The 19226-nt window shown below is 35.9% G+C and overlaps 1 protein-coding gene across 2 annotated transcripts in view; it reads right to left on the bottom strand.

Annotated features, from left to right (window-relative positions):
* CEP162 (centrosomal protein 162kDa) overlaps positions 1-19226 on the bottom strand; it is a 109004-nt gene that overhangs the window by 22817 nt on the left and 66961 nt on the right. For both annotated transcript variants that reach the window (XM_012001207.1, XM_012001206.1), the window contains exons 22-25: positions 13749-13961; positions 10855-11489; positions 7881-8022; positions 5023-5121 (exon numbers count right to left, since the gene is read on the bottom strand). In XM_012001207.1, the coding sequence (XP_011856597.1) occupies positions 5023-5121; positions 7881-8022; positions 10855-11489; positions 13749-13961 (1089 nt within the window). The remainder of the gene's footprint in view (positions 1-5022; positions 5122-7880; positions 8023-10854; positions 11490-13748; positions 13962-19226) is intronic.

Raw genomic sequence — 19226 nt, forward strand, 5'->3', positions numbered from 1 at the left:
ATAAAAAAGGATGAGTTTGTGTCCTTTGTAGGGACATGGATGCAGCTGGAAACCATCATTCTCAGCAAACTATCACAAGAACAGAAAACCAAATACCGCATGTTCTCACTCATAGGTGGGAATTGAACAATGAGATCACTTGGACACAGGAAGGGAAGCATCACACACCGGGTCCTATAGTGGGGAAGGGGTAGTGGGGAGGGATAGCATTAGGAGATATACCTAATGTAAATGATGAGTTAATGGGTGCAGCACACCAACATGGCATATGTATATATATATGTAACAAACCTGCACGTTGTGCACATGTACCCTAGAACTTAAAGTATAATTAAAAAAAAAAAAAGAAAAAAGACAACCCTTTTCCTAGGTGAATTTATCTATGTCCTAAGCACCTGCCATCGCGAGTGGAAGTGTGAAATATACTTTAGATTGCATCCTCTTGACTAAGTGCCCTTGCACTAGGTACACGATTAAGGCAGTTAAGTGATAACTGCAAAAGCAAATGGTCAGCAAGTGACAAGGAACTCATTACATGATACTCTGAGGGCTGTGTGGTTTGGGGAAGTGTGTATGCTAGAGAAATTTATTAAATTTTATTCTATATAAAAAAAATTAGTGAGTTTTATATTATTGTGCCTGTCTCATGGCTAAAACTTTAAAATGAAATCTATATGATCTCTGCATTATGTTTACATACATCTATGTGTGTGTGTGTATATATATGTATACATATTTTTTTCTACCTCTGGATGGTACTGTCAACAGTAATTCAAAAAAGAGCACTATTTAATTGGCTTAAAGAAAAAGAAGCACTTACATAAATTAAGAATTCCCAAAACTCTCAGAAATATAGAAACTAACCCAAATGCTTTTCAAGTTCATGTGTCTCAGGTAATTCTGGTATATGATTAGTTTAATATTATTGACTTAATAAAAATAGGCATGCCTTCAGAGTTGTCAACAGTAAGTATAATGCAGACATACAACCCTTATGCTACCTGGGTTTACTAGTCAAAAAAGTATCTCTGCTACATATTTAAAATTAAAGACCTAGGAGTTAATTCCCAAATCAAACGTGCAAGTTGAAGTACAGTATCCATTATTCCATGTATATTAAGCACAGCAGGAAAAGAAAAACATGTATTTAACTTTGCTGCTTGCCTAACATGCATGTGTTGTAAAAATAGTACAGGAAAATAAGATGATGACTAGCTGTTTAATGGCTCATGAATTTTCATGAGCAATCCAAGCATAATTGTTAATAACAAGTACATTAAGTAAATATTAGTGGGATAAAATTTATAGTCTTCAATAATGATTGTTTTATGTTTGTAGAAAAAAATTAGTTACCCAAATCTTTTTGGTATAACTTAACATCCTTGGGGTTTTGCTAAGTTAAATAATAAATATTCATTGAATATCTAGATCATTTCCAAATATACTGAAACACTAACTTACGTTTCATAGACTCATGTTGCTGAATGTAAGATTATCTACCTTGGCTTCTTAATTTTTACAGAGAAACAAATCACCTGTTCTTATTGTCACATTAAAAAAACGATAAAAATATGCTTCTAGAAATCATGAAATGATAATCTACAAAATGCTGGTATATGACAGGTCATAGCTGCTTTGTAGTTTTCATAAGAAATTAATGTTACTAAGGATTAAAAGTTCTAATATACATATATTTAACACTACTAAAGATTAGAGAAACAACTTTGTATGCATAATATACAAGAAAAATAATACGTAGTTTTGGTAAGAAAAGTTATGAGGAATGAAGATGTGTTTTTGTTAAAGGAAAAAGGATAATTAAATCTGTACTAAAGTAGAATGACAGACTGTTTTAGAATGAAAAAGGAGAATGAAGAACAAAAAAATGAATGAATATAGAAAGCTTGGAGAGGGAGAGAGAAAGTCAGAATGTATGAATATCTTATGTATCTGAGCAGAAGATAAACAGAATGTATTTATTATAAGGGTTTTAAAAATGAGCCTTAATGTCAGAAGTACAGTGGAGAAAACTAGAAACTGGTTTTCTCTTTTAAAACAACAAAGCTTTCTTGGAGCACTGGTCTGCTCTTGATAAGATTAAGATTTTCTTTACTTTTAAGTTAATTTACGTAGAAAGCAAAGATTTTGTGTTTCAGTAAAATAACTTCCTGTGTTTCCTATGGTCTCTATCAGTTCTTTGATTACTTAGGGAAACTGAGTCTTCTCACTATGTGATTTTCTGTATTTGCCTTTAGAATCTACTTTGGATAACTAAGTATTGTTTCATAATGACCTGTGATCCTATTTAACCAAATGTTTTAAACTTCTTGACATTTTTGACAACTTCCCCAAATCAAATTATATATTAAATTCTTTTGACCTCAAACTAGCTTTGGGATGTTCCAGAGGGCCCTGGAAAATCTCAAAAGAATCTGTTCTTTCTCCCAGATAAATTCAAAGCAATTAGGTTTATTTGACATGATAAATTGTATGGGAATCACTGACAAAGACAATGTTTAATCTTCTTTGAGTTATTTTTGTATGGATATATCATTAACAAATGTTCCAGAAGTTGTATACAATTCCTAAAAATCTGGTATGCCTTGGTATGATGTTATCAGTAATAATTCTAGTTAATATCTTAAAATGTTGTATTGTCACAAAAATAAGTAAATTTCCATATCAAGTGCATTATAATGAACTCTCATCAGATGTTTAACCATGGCAAGTTTAAAGTCTTGTCATCCACAGAGAGTTAATTGTTTTACTCTGTTACTTTCCTAAGAGCTTTTGTAAGCAACTATAAATACGAAGTGTTTTATCTTCAGAAAGATTCATGGAAAGGACTCTGACAAGTACAGGTTTCTGATAACTTCAAGATTATAACATTTGGCCGGGTACTAATTTTTCAGAATTCTAATGAAAAGAATGATTGGTTCATAGAAGTGCTAACCCAACATCAAGCAGAACAAGAATTAATTACATGGGACTAAATAAACTGATGAAGAATTCTTTTCAGGGACTTTGTTTAAAACACTGCTGATTCTTTAATATTCTGCAAGAGAAGTTTTTCTCTTAAGCTATCCATAGCTTACAGCAATTTGGTAAATTATACTTTTGTAAACAGAATTGAAATATTTATCTTTTTTCCCTCTCTCTCTCCAGAAACCATTAGTTGAGTATTCTTATTTTCATAGCTATGTAAGTATTTGCATAAGTTCAGTAAGAATCTGTTCTCTTTAACACAACTGGAAACATCAGTTACATTACCAAGGCTTTGACTGGAATATCATATTTCAGAATGTGCATCGAATCAGATATAATCAGACAGTTTCAAAAAATACATTGACTTTCTGACGCCAATAAAGTCCCTTGGAAAAAACTGGCTTGGTACCTTATATACACGGTTTCCTTACAGATGAGTAAGAAATGTCACTTCCTGGCAAGCCCAGGAGCCTCAGAATATTTGGGGGATCTCTAGAAAATAAAAGAATTTACCTGGATCTATCGGTATCGGAGGCAAAAATCTGAGGCAAGCCTTTGGCATGCATTCCTAGCCTGGAGAAGCTAATGAAGGGCCAATCTGAGAATCCTTATGACAAGTTCCAGCAAAACAGACTTATAAAAGAGCCTATATGATTAATCACTATTCCTGCTGCACTTTTTATGCAAATAACCAAGCCAAGTTTAATGAGACTAGACTTATTTTTGCCAACAAATTGGTCTTATTGTGATTATCTCTGATAGAAATCAGGGTGACTGCAGAGAGAAAAATACTGTGCTTCATTAGAAAACTGTAACACACCCTTGTAGATATCAGATTCTAGCCTTGTTCTTTATCTCTGGGGTTTTATTATTTACATGTAATCTACTCTAGATTTCTGTCAATAATTCTCCAAACTAGTATTTCGAATTTTTCTCCTACCCTCCTGGCTTGGAATCACTAAAATATTTAACTGCCCTTTTCCTAAAATCCTAATAAGCTGAAGCTGAATAACTTGATATAAACTGCAGAGAATCACCACAACAGCTCATATATGGAAAATTTTCATGCCAATTGCTGCATGGGCCACACACTTTATAACTAGATACTCAAACTGTAAGAAATGCTTTGAGATCAACATCTAGAACTCTTGATTAGCTGCTCTTAGGATTCAGAAATTAGTATATAGACTACTCCTACCATTAACTTTTGTTTTTCTTTTGTTTCCACAGAAATGCCTCTTATTAAATCACCATATAGAGGCCTAACTTTGATGACAGCACACCTGCAATATCTCCTGAAATGAGACACAATTGCTTAATTGAATTGACCTGTTCTCAGCACTAAGACAATGATTTGATATGGGACGATGTACTTAAATTTGTTCAGTTGCACTTGTTCCAATCGATGTTTTTCTCTTCCTTTGCCAATCTCTGATCTCACAATCTCTAATCCAAATCTCTTCAAAGCTACCAACTCGGAGAGTCCTAAGCCACCATTTTGAATTACTTTGTGTTGCAGTTTCTCCCACATCGTGTGCTGCACGTGTTAATAAACTTGTTTTTCTCTTATTAATCTGTCTTTTTTTATGGGGTCTGTCTCAACTAAAAACTCATGAGGGTTGAGGAAAAAATTATTTTTCCTCCTTGACAGTACTTAACACAGAAACGGCCTTCACTATTCAATTGTCTCCTGAAGAAAACAAACAGAACACCCAAACATCTCCCATCCCATTTTCCCCACTATCCACAAAATCTCAATAGCAAATAAAATGTAGACAACTTAATGACTTAATATCTGAACTTCACCTGGGGAAAGCAGATTTTACATGAACATGCTACTAATATTTTCTTGACACGTGATACTTTCAGGTTATGTCTATTTGTACGCTTAGGTAAAAAATTTATAAATTTGAGTATGATTGAAATGCCTAAGAAACTTATTTTAGCCCAATATTTTGGCTATTTCTTACCTCTTTCTGTAGAATTTCTTCGCGAACTTGAAACTTATTTTAGCCCAATATTTTGACTATTTCTTACCTCTTTCTGTAGAATTTCTTCTCGAACTTGAGAAACTACAAGAGACTCTTGTTTACTCTGCAGCTCATTAACTTGACTTTGGAAATGTCTTATAAGTACCTAGGAAATTGTTAGAAGTGCTGAGTTAATAAAGCTCCTCCTTGAACACTATCTGAAAAATATAAGAAAGCCAACTCACAAAAGGAAACTTATATACTGTTGGTGGGAATGTACGTTAGTACAACTACTATGGAAAAAAATTATAGAGAGTTCTCAAAAAACTAAAACCAAAATTATTGTATTATCCAGCAATCCCACTACTGGGTATCTATCCAAAGGAAAAGAAATTTGTATATCAAAGGGACACCTGGCACTTGCATGTTTATTGCAGCACTATTCACAATAGTAAAGATATGGAATCAACCTAAGTTCCCATCAACAGACGAAAAGAAATGTGGCATATATACCCAATGGAATACAATTCAGCCTTAAATAAGAAGGAAATAATATAATATGTAGCAAAATGGATGGAACTGAAGGTCATTATGTTCAGTAAGCTAGGCACAGAAAAATACTGCATGTTCTCACTCACATATGAGAGCTAAAAAACTTGATCTCATGAACACAGAGAATAGAACAATAGATACCAGAGATGGGAGTGGGGGGTTGGGAAGGATGAAGAGAGGTTGGTTATGGGTACAAACATACAGTTAGATAGATGAAATAAGTTCTAATGTTTAATAGCAGACCAGAGTGGCTATACTTAGCAACAATATTATGTGTATTTCAAGGTAACTAGAAGAGAAGGTTTGAAGTGATACCAAGACATAAAAATGAATGCTCAAGGTGACAGAAATCTCAGTTACCCTGACTTGATTATTACACATTCTTTGCATGTAGCAAACATTCACATGTATCCCATAAATATCTAAATCATTATATATCAATAAAAGGGGGGAAAATAAACATGAACATTTTTCATGACTAGAAAAAGTCCTTTTAAAATAAAGCTCTAGAAAGTCTACACATTTGGAAAAAGGTAGACAACACTATCTTTATACTCTGTAGTTAAGTGTGATAGTTTTTATTTAAGAACTATTGATTAAATATAACACAAGCCTCATAATACCTGTGAAATAATATCAGTCTCATATTTTTAGGTAAACTGAAATACATGTACAGATACTTTCATTAAGAAACTAAGAGAAATTGTGAAAAATTTATCTTATCTCTAATGCTGTACTTTTAATGATCAGACTATGCTGACTTCTCTTTAACTCAATTTTACAATATTACCTTTATAACTCTGGGAAAATAACATTTATGGCACTACGGCATCATAATACTACCTTTCCCACCTCTCCCAGACTATTCCTTACTACAAAATCACTTGATAGAATGCTTACAGTTGCCTTCTGACACCCTATTCTTATGGAGGATAAGGCCAGAGAGGTTCTCTGTAAGGCTGTATGGATTGTTACTTTCGAAAGGCACTTTAAGTATTTTTCATTAATGTAGTCAAACAGTCCTTTTTTTTCTCAGGGATCTGAAGTTCAGTTACAGACTTCAATACATTTTGCCCCTAAATACTTCAAATGTCACTTTGGGAGGCCAAAGTGGGCAGATCACTTGAGGTCAGAAGTTTGAGACCACCCTGGCCAACATGGTGAAACCCCATCTCTACCAAAAATATAAAAATTAGCCAGGCATGGTGGTGCACACCTGTAATCCCAGCTACTTGGAAGGCTGAGGCAGGAGAATCGCTTGAACCTGGGAGGCAGAGGTTGCAGTGAGCTAAGACAGCCTGGGTGACACAAAGAGACTGTCTCAAACAAAACCTTCAAATGCTTCAACATACATCTCTTTAGAATAAGGGCATTTCTCACAAAACCATAACATTTTATACCTATGAAAATTTATAGTAATTTCTTAGTATCAATAGCCAGTCCATATTCAAACTTCCCCAATTGAGGAATTTATTTTTAATTAAGATGGTATTAAATAATTATACTTGGTGAGATAATTCTTTCTTGATGTTTTTCTCCCTGAGCTTCCTTCTTAAAATTGAAACCTACAGACAAGATGAACACAATAAACATTCATATATTTTTCAACTTGATAACCCAAAAGGTGGCTGATTTGCCACCTTTTCATTTTCTTGGATATACCATTTGAAAGTAGATTGTAGATAAAAGTCCTATTTTAGCTATTTTTATAAGAGACAAACAGTACAGAAGACAGGCCACAGGGTAACGCTCATAGATATTCTAAGTAGATATACCTATTATTCAAAAAGAAACACACATTTATTTGAGGAAATGCTGATGAGTTGGCAGCATTCCCTTTAATAATTCTTAGAAGACTATGCTCCATCAGAGCGAGAGCTGTGTATCTCTCTGTTCATTATTTTATTCCAGTGCCTCATTGTCTATTGACCTGAATCATTTGTTCAATAAATAAAAGATCATGGGGCAGGAAGAATATCTAAGGATAACTGTCAGCTGGGACTTAGAGACTCAGTTCAACATCCAAGTTCAAGTACAACGGTCCTAATCATGTTAGACATATACCTCACCACCTGTGACAACAAATTTAGAAAAAGACTTATTTGAGAAGTATAGGAACAAAACTGTAAAAAACATTTATATGGTATAGTTTTAAAGTAGAAAAATTAAATACACAGTATTATCTTCTTTAAAAAAATTAAACATATAATATTTTCTTCTTTAAAAAAGAAATCAGGCCAATAATAGTTTCCCATTTCTATCACCAAGATTAAAAAGTTAAAACATTTCCAAATAAAACAATGTTAACTTTAATCTCATTAAAGTCAAAACAAATTTATTCAAGTCAAAAGATAAAATAGATTTGTCATCTACCTCTTGAGTTGCTATTTTACGATTTAGTTCAGTTACTTTGGAAGAAGAATTTTCTACTGCATTTTGGCAAAGGAGTTTCTCTATTTCTCTCTGATGAGATGCTTTGAGGGATGCAACATATGCTGCAGTATCTTCCTTGACCCTACAGAGCAAATGAAAGAAAACCACACATAAAAGCGGCTCTTCAACCTCTAATTCAGACTTAGCACAAAAACAGTGTAAGAAACCTGGAAATTAAGAAAACGGAAAATGGGCACCAATATTAACTGTACTGTGTTAGGTGCTTTATACATTACTGCCTATGAGTTCTTAGGACCAATCCATGAGCTATTATTTACTGAATTTTATAAGGGCAAACTTGAGGAAATAGTGATATATCTCCACTTTATCCCCAACCTGAGGCTATACCTTCTGAGGGAATCTAGGGTTCCAAAATAACTGAATTTAAAGTAAAGCACTTGACATTTGATCTTTTAAGATAAACTCAGATTTCTTGCCCAGATGCTTCACTGGAAAATCACAGCTGTTCCCTTTAGAATCTTCAATGCCTTGTAGGCAGCATTAACCAATTTTCAATCCATGCATAAGACTCCAGGGCTAGTTGCATGTTGTGAGAATGAGCCAATCTTTATGGTAATTCTCAGGACATATTATGCTTGAAATATGCAATTAAGTAATTTGGACTGTAACTGTGAGAGACTATTCATTTGTCTCTGTGATAAAATTTATTCAGAGGCAGTTCAGTAAATGGTTAAAATTATAAATAAAGATTTGATACACTTTCTACAGATAAACATTTTCTCTCTTACTGGAAAGACTTTGAAAATAACAGGATTTAACTTAAAGCATGTATTTTAGAGAACTGCTATATTAATATGGTGCTTTCCAACTACAGACAAATTTAACCATTGCTTATTTCACCATATGAATATTTCTCCATGGAAACAGTGTGATTAGGGTCCTAGGAAAAGAATAAAAACCTAAATTAAAGCACATATAACTGAATGATAGTAAAAAGTCGAAATATGGGGCTAGAAAAGTTTATTCTTCACTTCTCAGGTCCAGACTTATCTAAGAAACAGATTGACAATATTAACAAATTTTATATGATGTACAGGAAAATTTATAGGAAAACCTGAATTTTAAATTCTTTCCTGGAAAGAATGTGGTTCTTATTAAACAGTTTCATGCTACTATCATAATATTCAGGACTTAAGAAACAAAGTTTCCATTTGGTAGCAATATGACTGCCATATGGTAACAACATGACTCACTCACTGCCATAGCTGCCAGTCAATAAGCATTTGTTGGGTGTTTCCCATGCTCCTTCTGCTCCTACAGCACACTGCTGTGGGGATGCAAAGAAGCATAATCTTACAGCAGTTCTTAAGGAACTACAAGGCTGGGTATGATTAATCCTTTCTTGGTACATATTAGTAAGTTTTGTAGGAGTTAGGGGTAGGAGAAGGCAATTTCCTGGGAAGTTCCATGAAATGTTATGTGAAGGTAGTACTTATAACAAGAATGAGCAAAAGGCATGAGGAAATGTGACAGATTAGGTAAGTACAGTAGTATTAGAATAGTGATGAGACTTGAGATGCCAGGCAGAGAAATTTAGTCTTGATATTTAAGGAAGTTGGGAGTCACTGGAGAGCAGAATGACCCAGGTGTATGAGTATTTAAAGAATATGAATGATTTTTAAGCAAGATGACTGGGGAAGGTTAAAAAAAAGAAGGAAGATTGGAGTGGGAAAATTGTATAATGGTAGCACTGGTTTATTAAAGTAAGGAAGAATGGAAAACGGGAAACATTTATACCCAAGGAATAACAGAGATAAAGCTGGCCTGGTAATTAAAATAAATATAGACAGGGAAGGGGAGCTTGGGAAGAGGAACTAATTTACAGCTAAAAAAAGGAAACTTGAGGTATTGGTGATTCCAAGAGAAGCAATCCAATAAATAGTTCCAGGTTTCACATCTGAACTCAGCAAAGAGAACAAACTTTAAAAGTAAATCTAGAAGTCATGGTTCATAGAAACCATAAGAATGGGTAAGTTTAGCAATGGAGAAAGAACAGAGAATGAACAGAAAACCAAGAGCTCAATGCTGGTAGAAAGCCAGATTTTTGGGGCTGGAGAAGGAAGAAGGGTCAGAATTCAGAAAAAGAAACAGAAAAGGAGTTTTGGTCAGAACTGCCAAGTCACAGAGGTTAAGGGAGGAAGGCATTTCAGGAGAAGTAGTGTGGTCAACACTGTTGAAGAAAATGAGGATGGAGAAAATGCCACTGGCCTGGGAAAGGTCATTATTGAGACCAGGTTTAAAAGGGGTGATGATGAAAGCCATATTTAAGAGGAAGTGAGATAGAAATAAAAGACTACTTGTGAAAAACGGGTACTGAAAGACGGGATTGGAATTTGATCAGGTGAAAAAAGATCTGAGGATGTCAAAAGACTCAGAGGAAAGAGACAGTGGATAGCAAATGGAGATTGTGAGAAGGAAATGCATGAGTATAAAGTTCCTTAAGGCATGAATGGATGTGATCACAAGGTCAATTTGAAAAGTGATTTTTGAAAAGAGGACCTTTTCCTTTTAGACTGCCAACTAGCTTTAACAATAACTGTTTTCTGAAAGCAATCTGCCTATAGCAATAATGAACTATGACATTCCTTTGCTAGAAGAGCCCAGTGAGTCAGCTTATTAATATCATATGGGTACACGCCAAAAGGCAAGACTGGCGAGCCCAAGGACACAATTTGGGTTGACACAGAGGTTCAGGTACATCAGAATTTGGGCCACCAGCAGGTAGAAGACCCTATCCTGAAACAGATATATGCTCAGCAATGTAATATAATTTATTAATATTCACTTATGAATTCAGTTCTGGGTCAAACTAATTATCTGGAGGAAATATATCTTATAATTTTTCAATTTTTATCTTTTTATTTTTACAAATATTTATAATTTACCATTTTACCTTCTCATGGAGTTTTCAAATTGATTGATTGCTGCTTCAGATTTCACCTTCAGCTCATTCTTCTCTGAAATTAATCCCTCTAGCTCATTTTTTAATCTGTAGTTTTCTTGTAAAACTTCTGAAACATGGGAATCAGTGAAAGTATGTGGTTGGTAAAGCTTGCTGTCCAGGGTTCCAGAGAAGGAGTTAGCATTCCCTTTACTTGAGTGCAAAACATCTTTCTTTGCCCTTTTGGCAGACATTTCCTCTCTGCCCTTAGAGTTCTGATTTGATAGCATCATTCTTCTTTCTTTCTGAAGCCTCTCCACAGTTTTTGAAAGGTCTTGTATTTCTCTCTTTTTTGCAGCCAGTTCTTCATTGAGTCTTACTAATTTAGCTTTAGCATGAGCCTGTTCCACCTGGAATTCTATAGACTGAAAATCTTTATCATCTTTATCATTTTTCTTGACGTCTAATTCAGCATTCTGATGTTTAAGAATGTCTATTTCGGCTTCAAGGTTTCTTACAGTGATTTGATGGGCTTCCTTAATGTCATCAAGTTCCTTCTCTAGTGCTTTAATTCTGGGAGAGTCATGTTGATTCAATTTGCAGGCAAGTAGCTGCTCCTGCTGCTCTAGTCTTTGTTCATACTGAATCTGAACGAAAGAATCCATGTAATGCCAAACACCTGTTAAACGTTTCATTAGTTGCTGAAGCCCTGCACACTACTGGGTTCTACCTAATCCTTTATTCAGGTACTCATCATACATTCTGATGTCTACAATTCTGTTTCTTGAGTGAGTCAAAGGTATTGAAGTCCTATTCTTTCAGGGCATAACATTATGTATTCTTGACATATGTTATGTAATTTAATAATTGATATGTTGCTTCATAAACATTAACTTACCTATGTTCTTACACACTGCAAAATTTATTTTAAACCTCACAACAAAACCTATTATTATGCAGCCTTTTCCATGCAAACTGTCAGCACACTCTTTGAGGATAAACAGTAAAACAACTGGGGACACTGAAGTCTTTGGGAAGCAGCACATTTTCAACTTTCTAACATCAATTTATTAATTTCATAGAGAGTAAAATGGCCTGGAATTTGTATACTGGAGCTTTAATATTTTGTTTAGTGTTCAGCAAATGAAATAAATAATTTCTCCTACAGAGGGAGGCACCAGCAGTGTTTGCTCATTCATTCAACGGATATTTACCGAGCTATGACCTTATGCCAGGCAATATGCAGGTTCTAGCAACAAAAAGACTCAGTTCTTATTTTCAAATAGCTCACAGCTTGGTGAGGAGAGCAACATGGCAGCAGCTACAATGTCCCATAAGTGCAATAATGGGCCTGTGAACATAGTGCAGTGAGTGTAGAGGAGGCGAGGCTGCCCAAGTGTCTGGAGGCTTGACAGAAGGTGGGAAGACTACACAGAGACAGCACATTTATGTTCGGTCTTGAGAGATGAGTGTTAATTTGGGGTTAGGTGGACTCAGGGATGTTTTGGAAGTAGGAAGAGCATATGCAAAGCTGGTCGAATGCTTGGTATATACAGGGAATCAGAAACGAAAGGGGGAAGAGGCAAGTAGTGAGCAAAGGCAGGAGTGGGATGGGGCAGGCGGCTGCAAAAAGAAAGAGTGTTTAGATTTGGATATATAAAAGTGGAGTAGGGGGTTGGAGTTTATACCTGAGAGTCTTATTTGGTTGGTGGAACACTAATAATAATTATAATCATTAATTGTTTGCTAGACTCCATGCTGGTAATTGATACCAGCATGTTATCAGGGATCTGTCATTAATTGTTTGCTAGACTCCATGCTGGTAATTGATACCAGCATGTTATCAGGGATCTGTATCTCTATATCTCTATAGCTATCTCTCTATCTCTCTATCTATCTATCTATCTATCTATCTATCTATCTATCAATCTATCTACCTACCTACCTACCTACCTATCTACCTACCTACCTACCTATCCATCCATCCGTCTATCTATCTATGTGTAAAAGAGGGTGGAATGGAAGAAACCCAACCTCCTTGATGTGACCTTAATTACCAGGCCACTGTATTATTTCCCGGTTATCAACCTTCTACTGTTTCTGGAATCTAATGTTCTTTCATTTGTCGCTTTTCTCAGGATATAAATCTGTGGAGAATTGAGATGAACTTCCTAGAACATCTCAGCTCCCTCATCTGCAATATAGTGTTAACAATATCTACTCCTCACAGGTGTTTGGAAGGATTATGCGAGATGAACAGGGATATTTATGAAAGTATCTAGCATGAATTCCTGACAGAAACCATGTGCTCAACAAATTTTTAAAAATAATCTATAACTGTTATTGGTCTACAAAATGTTTTTTTAAAGTAAATTAAATATGTCCTCTTTCATACTTGGTCTGTTCTAGCATTTGTATTTTCTGATTCATTCCTGTTTCACAAAATAATGGAAAACTCAGAAAGTAAGACATTTCTGGAAGATGCTCCCTACCCGCTGTTCCTAAAGTGCAGACTTCTGTCTTATTCCCTTACCCTTCTCTAGATAAATTTCAGTGAAAATATTTTCAAACATGGTAATTTCTTTTTTCCTTTTGTACTGAATACATATCAGGTGTGTTTTATTCTGCTTTTTCATGACTTAATTTCCACTAATTCTCATATTGAGAGAGGTGATGTAAAGATTATCTTGTGCTTGATTATTCTGTCAGAAATAAAAAGAAAAGTTGCTGAAAGAGGACACCAAAATAGGATGGACTTGGTTTCTTTTGCACCTATTGATACCAGTGGTAAAGGTTTCATGGGGAAGAATGTTTATAGCTATTTGTTAAAGTGAGATCCTAAGAAATGCCAGCCCCCACTGTCCATCTCTGACCTTAATTTATCTCTGAGGCTACTTAGCACTTACCTTCATTTTCTGAAACTGCTGTTCCATGGTACGAAGGCTTTTCTTTGCTTCTTCATCTTTGCCCTCCAGATCAGCTTCTAGCTTTTTTATCCTTTTCTCCATAAATTCTACTGTATTTTTATCCACTGTATCACCAGCTGCTGATGCAGCCAATATTAATGCAGGTAAAGAATTGGGATATCTTCTCTTCAGAATCCCTTCCATTTCCTTAACCTATTAAGACATATTTTCCACCAAAAAACTCTTAGATTTAATAAATGAAGTCAGTAAAGTTTCAGGACGCAATCTACAGAAATCAGTAGCATTTCTATATGCCAAAAACAACCTCGCTGAGGACCAAGTCAAGAACTACCTAGGAATACATTTAACCAAGAAGGTGAAGGATGTGTACCAGGAGAACTACAAAACACTGATAAAGAAAACTGTGACACAAACAAATGGAAAAACATCCCACGTGCATAGACTGGAAGGATCAGTATAGTTAAAAAGACCATACTGCCTAAAGCTATCTACAAGTCCAATTCAATTCCTATCAAATTACCAAAGTCATTTTTTACAGAATTAGAAAAACCAACCCTATAATTCATATGGAACCAAAAAAGATGCCGAACAGCCAAAGCAGTCCTAAGCAAAAAGAACAAAGCTGGAGGTATCACATTACCTGGCAAATTGTACTACAAGGCTATAGCAGCCAAAACAGCATGGTACTGATAAAAATAGACACATAGATCAATGTAACAGAATACAGAACCCAGAAATTAAGCCACATGCCTACAATCAACTGATCTTGGACAAAGTCAACAAAAATATACACTAGGGAAAGGACACCCTATTCAATAAACGGTGCTGGGAAAAATGGACTGTCATGTGCAAAAGAATGAAACTGAACTCATATCTCTCACCTTATACAAAAATAAACTCAAGATGCATTAAAGATCTAAGACCTGAAACTATAAAAATCCTAGAAAAATTTCTAAGAAAAACTCTTCTGAACACTGGCCCAGGAAAGAATTTATGACCAAGTCCCCAAAAGCAAATGCAACAAAACCAAAAATAAACAAACGGGACTGAAATAATCCCATTAAAAAGTGGGCAAAGGAAATGAACACACATTTTTCAAAAGACATACAAGTGGCCAAAAAATATGAAAAAATGTTCAACATCACTAATCACCAAATAAATGCAAATTAAAACCACAATGAGGTACCGTCTTACACCAGTCATAAGGGTTATTAGAAAACTAATAAACAGCAGATGTTAGTGAGGATGTGGAGAAAAGGGAACACTTGTATACTGTCGGTGGGAGTATAAATTAGTAAAATCATTATGGAAAACAGTATGGACATTTCTCAAGACCTAAAAAGAGAACCATTTCATCCAGCAATTCCACTACTAGGATTGAAAGGAAAATAAATCGTATCAAAAAGACACACACACACACACACAAACAAACACACACTATTCATCCACAGAAGAGAATAAAAGCATGTTTTCAAGCAACGTGGACGGAACTGGAGGCCATTATCCCAAGTGAAATAACTCAGAAACAGAAAGTAAAACTCCACATGTTCTCACCTATAAGTGGGAGCTAAACAATGAGTACATATGTATATACAGACTGGAATAACAGACACTGGAGACTATAAAAGGTGGCAGGGTGGGAGGCAGTGAGGGCTAAAAAATTACCTACCAGGTACAGCGTTCATTATTTGCGTAGTGGCTACCCTAAAAGGCCAGACTTTACCACTATGCAATATATGCCTGTAAGAAATCTGCACTTCTACCCCCTAAATCTATAAAAATAAAACAGTAAAAATTTTGAAACATATATAAGGTCACAAATACATGTAAAATAAAGCAATTTAATGCATAAACTTAGATTATGCTACACTTGTCAAGATTTCAGAGATATTTATAGCATGTCTCCAGATTGAATCAAATGCACAGAAGCACAAATTAATTTCAAATTTTACATCTCTAGATTATCTGATAAGAAAATCTTAAAGTATATTGTCTAATTACCTATTGGTTTATTTACAGAAATCCTCTTACATTCATTAGAAATATATCTTCAGGGCTGGGTATGATGGCTCATGCCTGTAATCCCAGCACTTTGGGAGGCCAAGGCAGGTGGATCACTCGAGGTCAGGAGTTCCAGACCAGCCATGGCCAACAGGGTGACACCCTGTCTCTACTAAAAAAATATAAAAATTAGCCGGGCATGGTGGTACACACCTGTGGTCCTAGCTACTCAGGAGGCTGAAGTGGGAGAACTGCTTGAACCCAGGAGGCAGATGGTTGCAGCGAGCCAGGATTGCGCCACTGCCCTCCAGCCTGAGTGAAGAGTGAGACACTACCTCAAAAAAAAAAAAATATATATATATATATACACACACACACACATATATATGTCTTCAGACTTTCAATTAGTAATAACCAGTCCTCTTGAGCACAAAGCTCTCCTGTTCTTTTCTCCAGACTCCTTCATATGATAGTGCTTCTACACTGTACTGATTGAAAAATTACTTATATGCACATGAGTGTGTAAACATTTTGCAATAAACATTCAGCTTCCTAAGCCCCTGACTCTGCCTAAAGCTCTACTCCACCCCAATCTCCTGGTCCAAATAAAGTTTAATCTACTTTAAAATAATTTCTTTTAATTGGAAAGCAAGGAGGACTAGATAACATTTAACGAAGTCTTCATAAAGGACTGGATACTTTTCATTTAATCTAAAAAACAATGGCATATTATATAATGAAAGAAACACATTAGGGTCCACAGAAATGACAGCTTATTATATGTGCCTGTCTATATACATGCTTTTAAAAACTATTATGGTGAAGACATTGTTGCAAAACACACAAACACTGAATTCTTTGTTGAACTGTTTTCCAGCCTATGAGCATGCAACAAAATAGCACCTGAGAGGCAGTCTAGTGTCAGTTAAGAGCATATTTGGGTTAGACTGTGCCACCAGCTTTAGGACCCTGTGTCAACTAATCCCTCAATTTAAATTTCTCTTGCCTCGTGGGTAAGATGGGGATGGTAACAGTAGCAATTTCAAAGGGTTGATATAATTGAGGATCAAATGACTTTCATCCTGGTAAGCACTGAGAGTGTACAGCACATAATAGTGAGGGCTTGGTAAGTGTTGGCTTTTATGATGATTTCATCTCCTAAGGTAAGATGGTTTGCTGGTGTTCAAAATCCTGTTCATATTAGGTATCTAAGTGGCATATGATTTGCAAAGTTAATATAAATATTTCCATTTGTGAAAATGCTTACACATTTATTGATATATCATAAATTGGGATATATCCATCTACAAATATTAGTAATTCCTTTCACCTGAAAAATTCAAAGCTTTGTTTCCTCTGATATCAGTTAATTGAGTTAGTTGTAGGTATACGAAAATACATGTATACATACCAACACTACATATCTTAAAAGGAGAACTAGATTTTATAAATTTAACATTTTAAATTAATGTATTTATTTAAAAACTTAAAAATATTTTCAATCTGATTTTGATATCTTGAAATATATACTATTTTTTGGGAAAAATGAGATTTTATTTGTATTTTCTTTAATTTTGCTTTTTAATGTTAATCTTTGGTCAAAAATATCAGTTTGACTGGTATACAAAGTAAACTTTTTTTTAACTCTCATTGCAAGTTAAACCATGAAATATTCCATTAAATAAAAAAAAGTACAAACACAATCTAAAATTTTCATTACAATATACATCTAATTAGCCCCATTTTTACTTATATTCTATTTAAAAATAGATAATTTATAATTAGTCTATTTAAGAATATTGTGAGGGGCACCGAAGATGGCCGAATAGGAACAGCTCCAGCCTGCAGCTCTCAGTGTGAGCGACACAGAAGACCGGTGACTTCTGCATTTTCAACTGAGGCACTGGGTTCATCTCACTGGGGCATGTCGGACAGTCAGTGCTGGTCAGAGGGTGCAGCCCGACCAGCGAGAGGAGAAGCAGGGTGAGGCATCGCCTCACCTGGGAAGTGCAAGGGGTAAGGGAATTCCTTTTCCTAGCCAAGGGAAACTGAGACACACAACACCTGGAAAATCGGGTAACTCCCACCCTAATACTGCACTTTACTAGGGTCTTAGCAAATGGCACACCAGGAGATTATATCCTATACCTGGCCCAGAGGGTCCCACGCCCACGGAGACTCCCTCAATGCTAGCACAGCAGTCTGAGATCTAACTGCAAGGCGGCAACGAGGCTGGGGGAGGGGCGCCCACCATTGCTGAGGCTTAAGTAGATAAACAAAGCCGCAGGGAAGCTCGAATTGGGTGGAGCCCACCGCAGCTCAAGGAGGCCTGCCTGCCTCTGTTGACTCCACCTCTGGGGACAGGACATAGCTAAACAAAAAGCAGCAGAAACCTCTGCAGATGTAAATGTCCCTGTCTGACAGCTGGGAAGAGAGCAGTGGTTCTCCCAGCATGGAGGTTGAGATCTGAGAACGGACAGTCAGTGGGTCCCTGACCCAAGTAGCCTAACTGGGAGACATCCCCCAGTAGGTGGAGACCAACACCACACATCACACGGCTGGGTATACGTCTGAGACAAAGCTTCCAGAGCAAGAAACAGACAGCAACACTTGCTGTTCAGCAATATTCTATCTTCTGCAGCCTCCACTGCTGATACCCAGGTAAACAGGGTCCGGAGTGGACCTCAAGCAAACTCCAAAAGACCTGCAGTTGAGGGTCCTGACTGTTAGAAGGAAAACCAACAAACAGAAAGGACACTCACACCAAAACCCCATCAGTACGTCACCATCATCAAAGACAACAGATAAAACCACAAAGATGGGGAAAAAGCAGTGCAGAAAAGCTGGAAATTCAAAAAATCAGAGCACATCTCCCTCTCCAAAGGAACGCAGCTCATCGCCAGCAATGGAACAAAGCTGGATGGAGAATGACTTTGACGAGTTGAGAGAAGAAGGCTTCAGTCGATCAAAATTCTAAGAGCTAAAGGAGGAACTATGTACCCAGCACAAAGAACCTAAAACCCTAAAAAAAGAATGGATGAATGGATAACCAGAATAATCAATGCAGAGAGGACCATAAAAGAACTCACAGAGTTGAAAACCATGACACGAGAACTATGTGACAAATGCACAAGCTATAGTAACCTACTCTATCAACCGGAAGAAAGAGTATCAGTGATAGAAGATCAAATGAATGAAATGAAGTGAGAAGAGAAGTATAAAGAAAAAAGAGTAAAAAAAAATGAACAAAGCCTCCAAGAAATAGGGGATTATGTGAAAAGACCAAATCTACGTCTGATTGGTGTGCCTGAAAATGACAGTGAAAACGGAACCAAGTTGGAAAATACACTGCAGGATATCATCCAGGAGAACTTCCCCAACCTAGTAAGGCGGGCCAACATTCAAATTCAGGAAATACAGAGAATGCCACAAAGATACTCCTTGAGAAGAGCAACT

This window comes from Mandrillus leucophaeus, unplaced genomic scaffold (assembly GCF_000951045.1).
Source record: "Mandrillus leucophaeus isolate KB7577 unplaced genomic scaffold, Mleu.le_1.0 Scaffold652, whole genome shotgun sequence".
Taxonomy (NCBI): Eukaryota; Metazoa; Chordata; class Mammalia; order Primates; family Cercopithecidae; genus Mandrillus; species Mandrillus leucophaeus.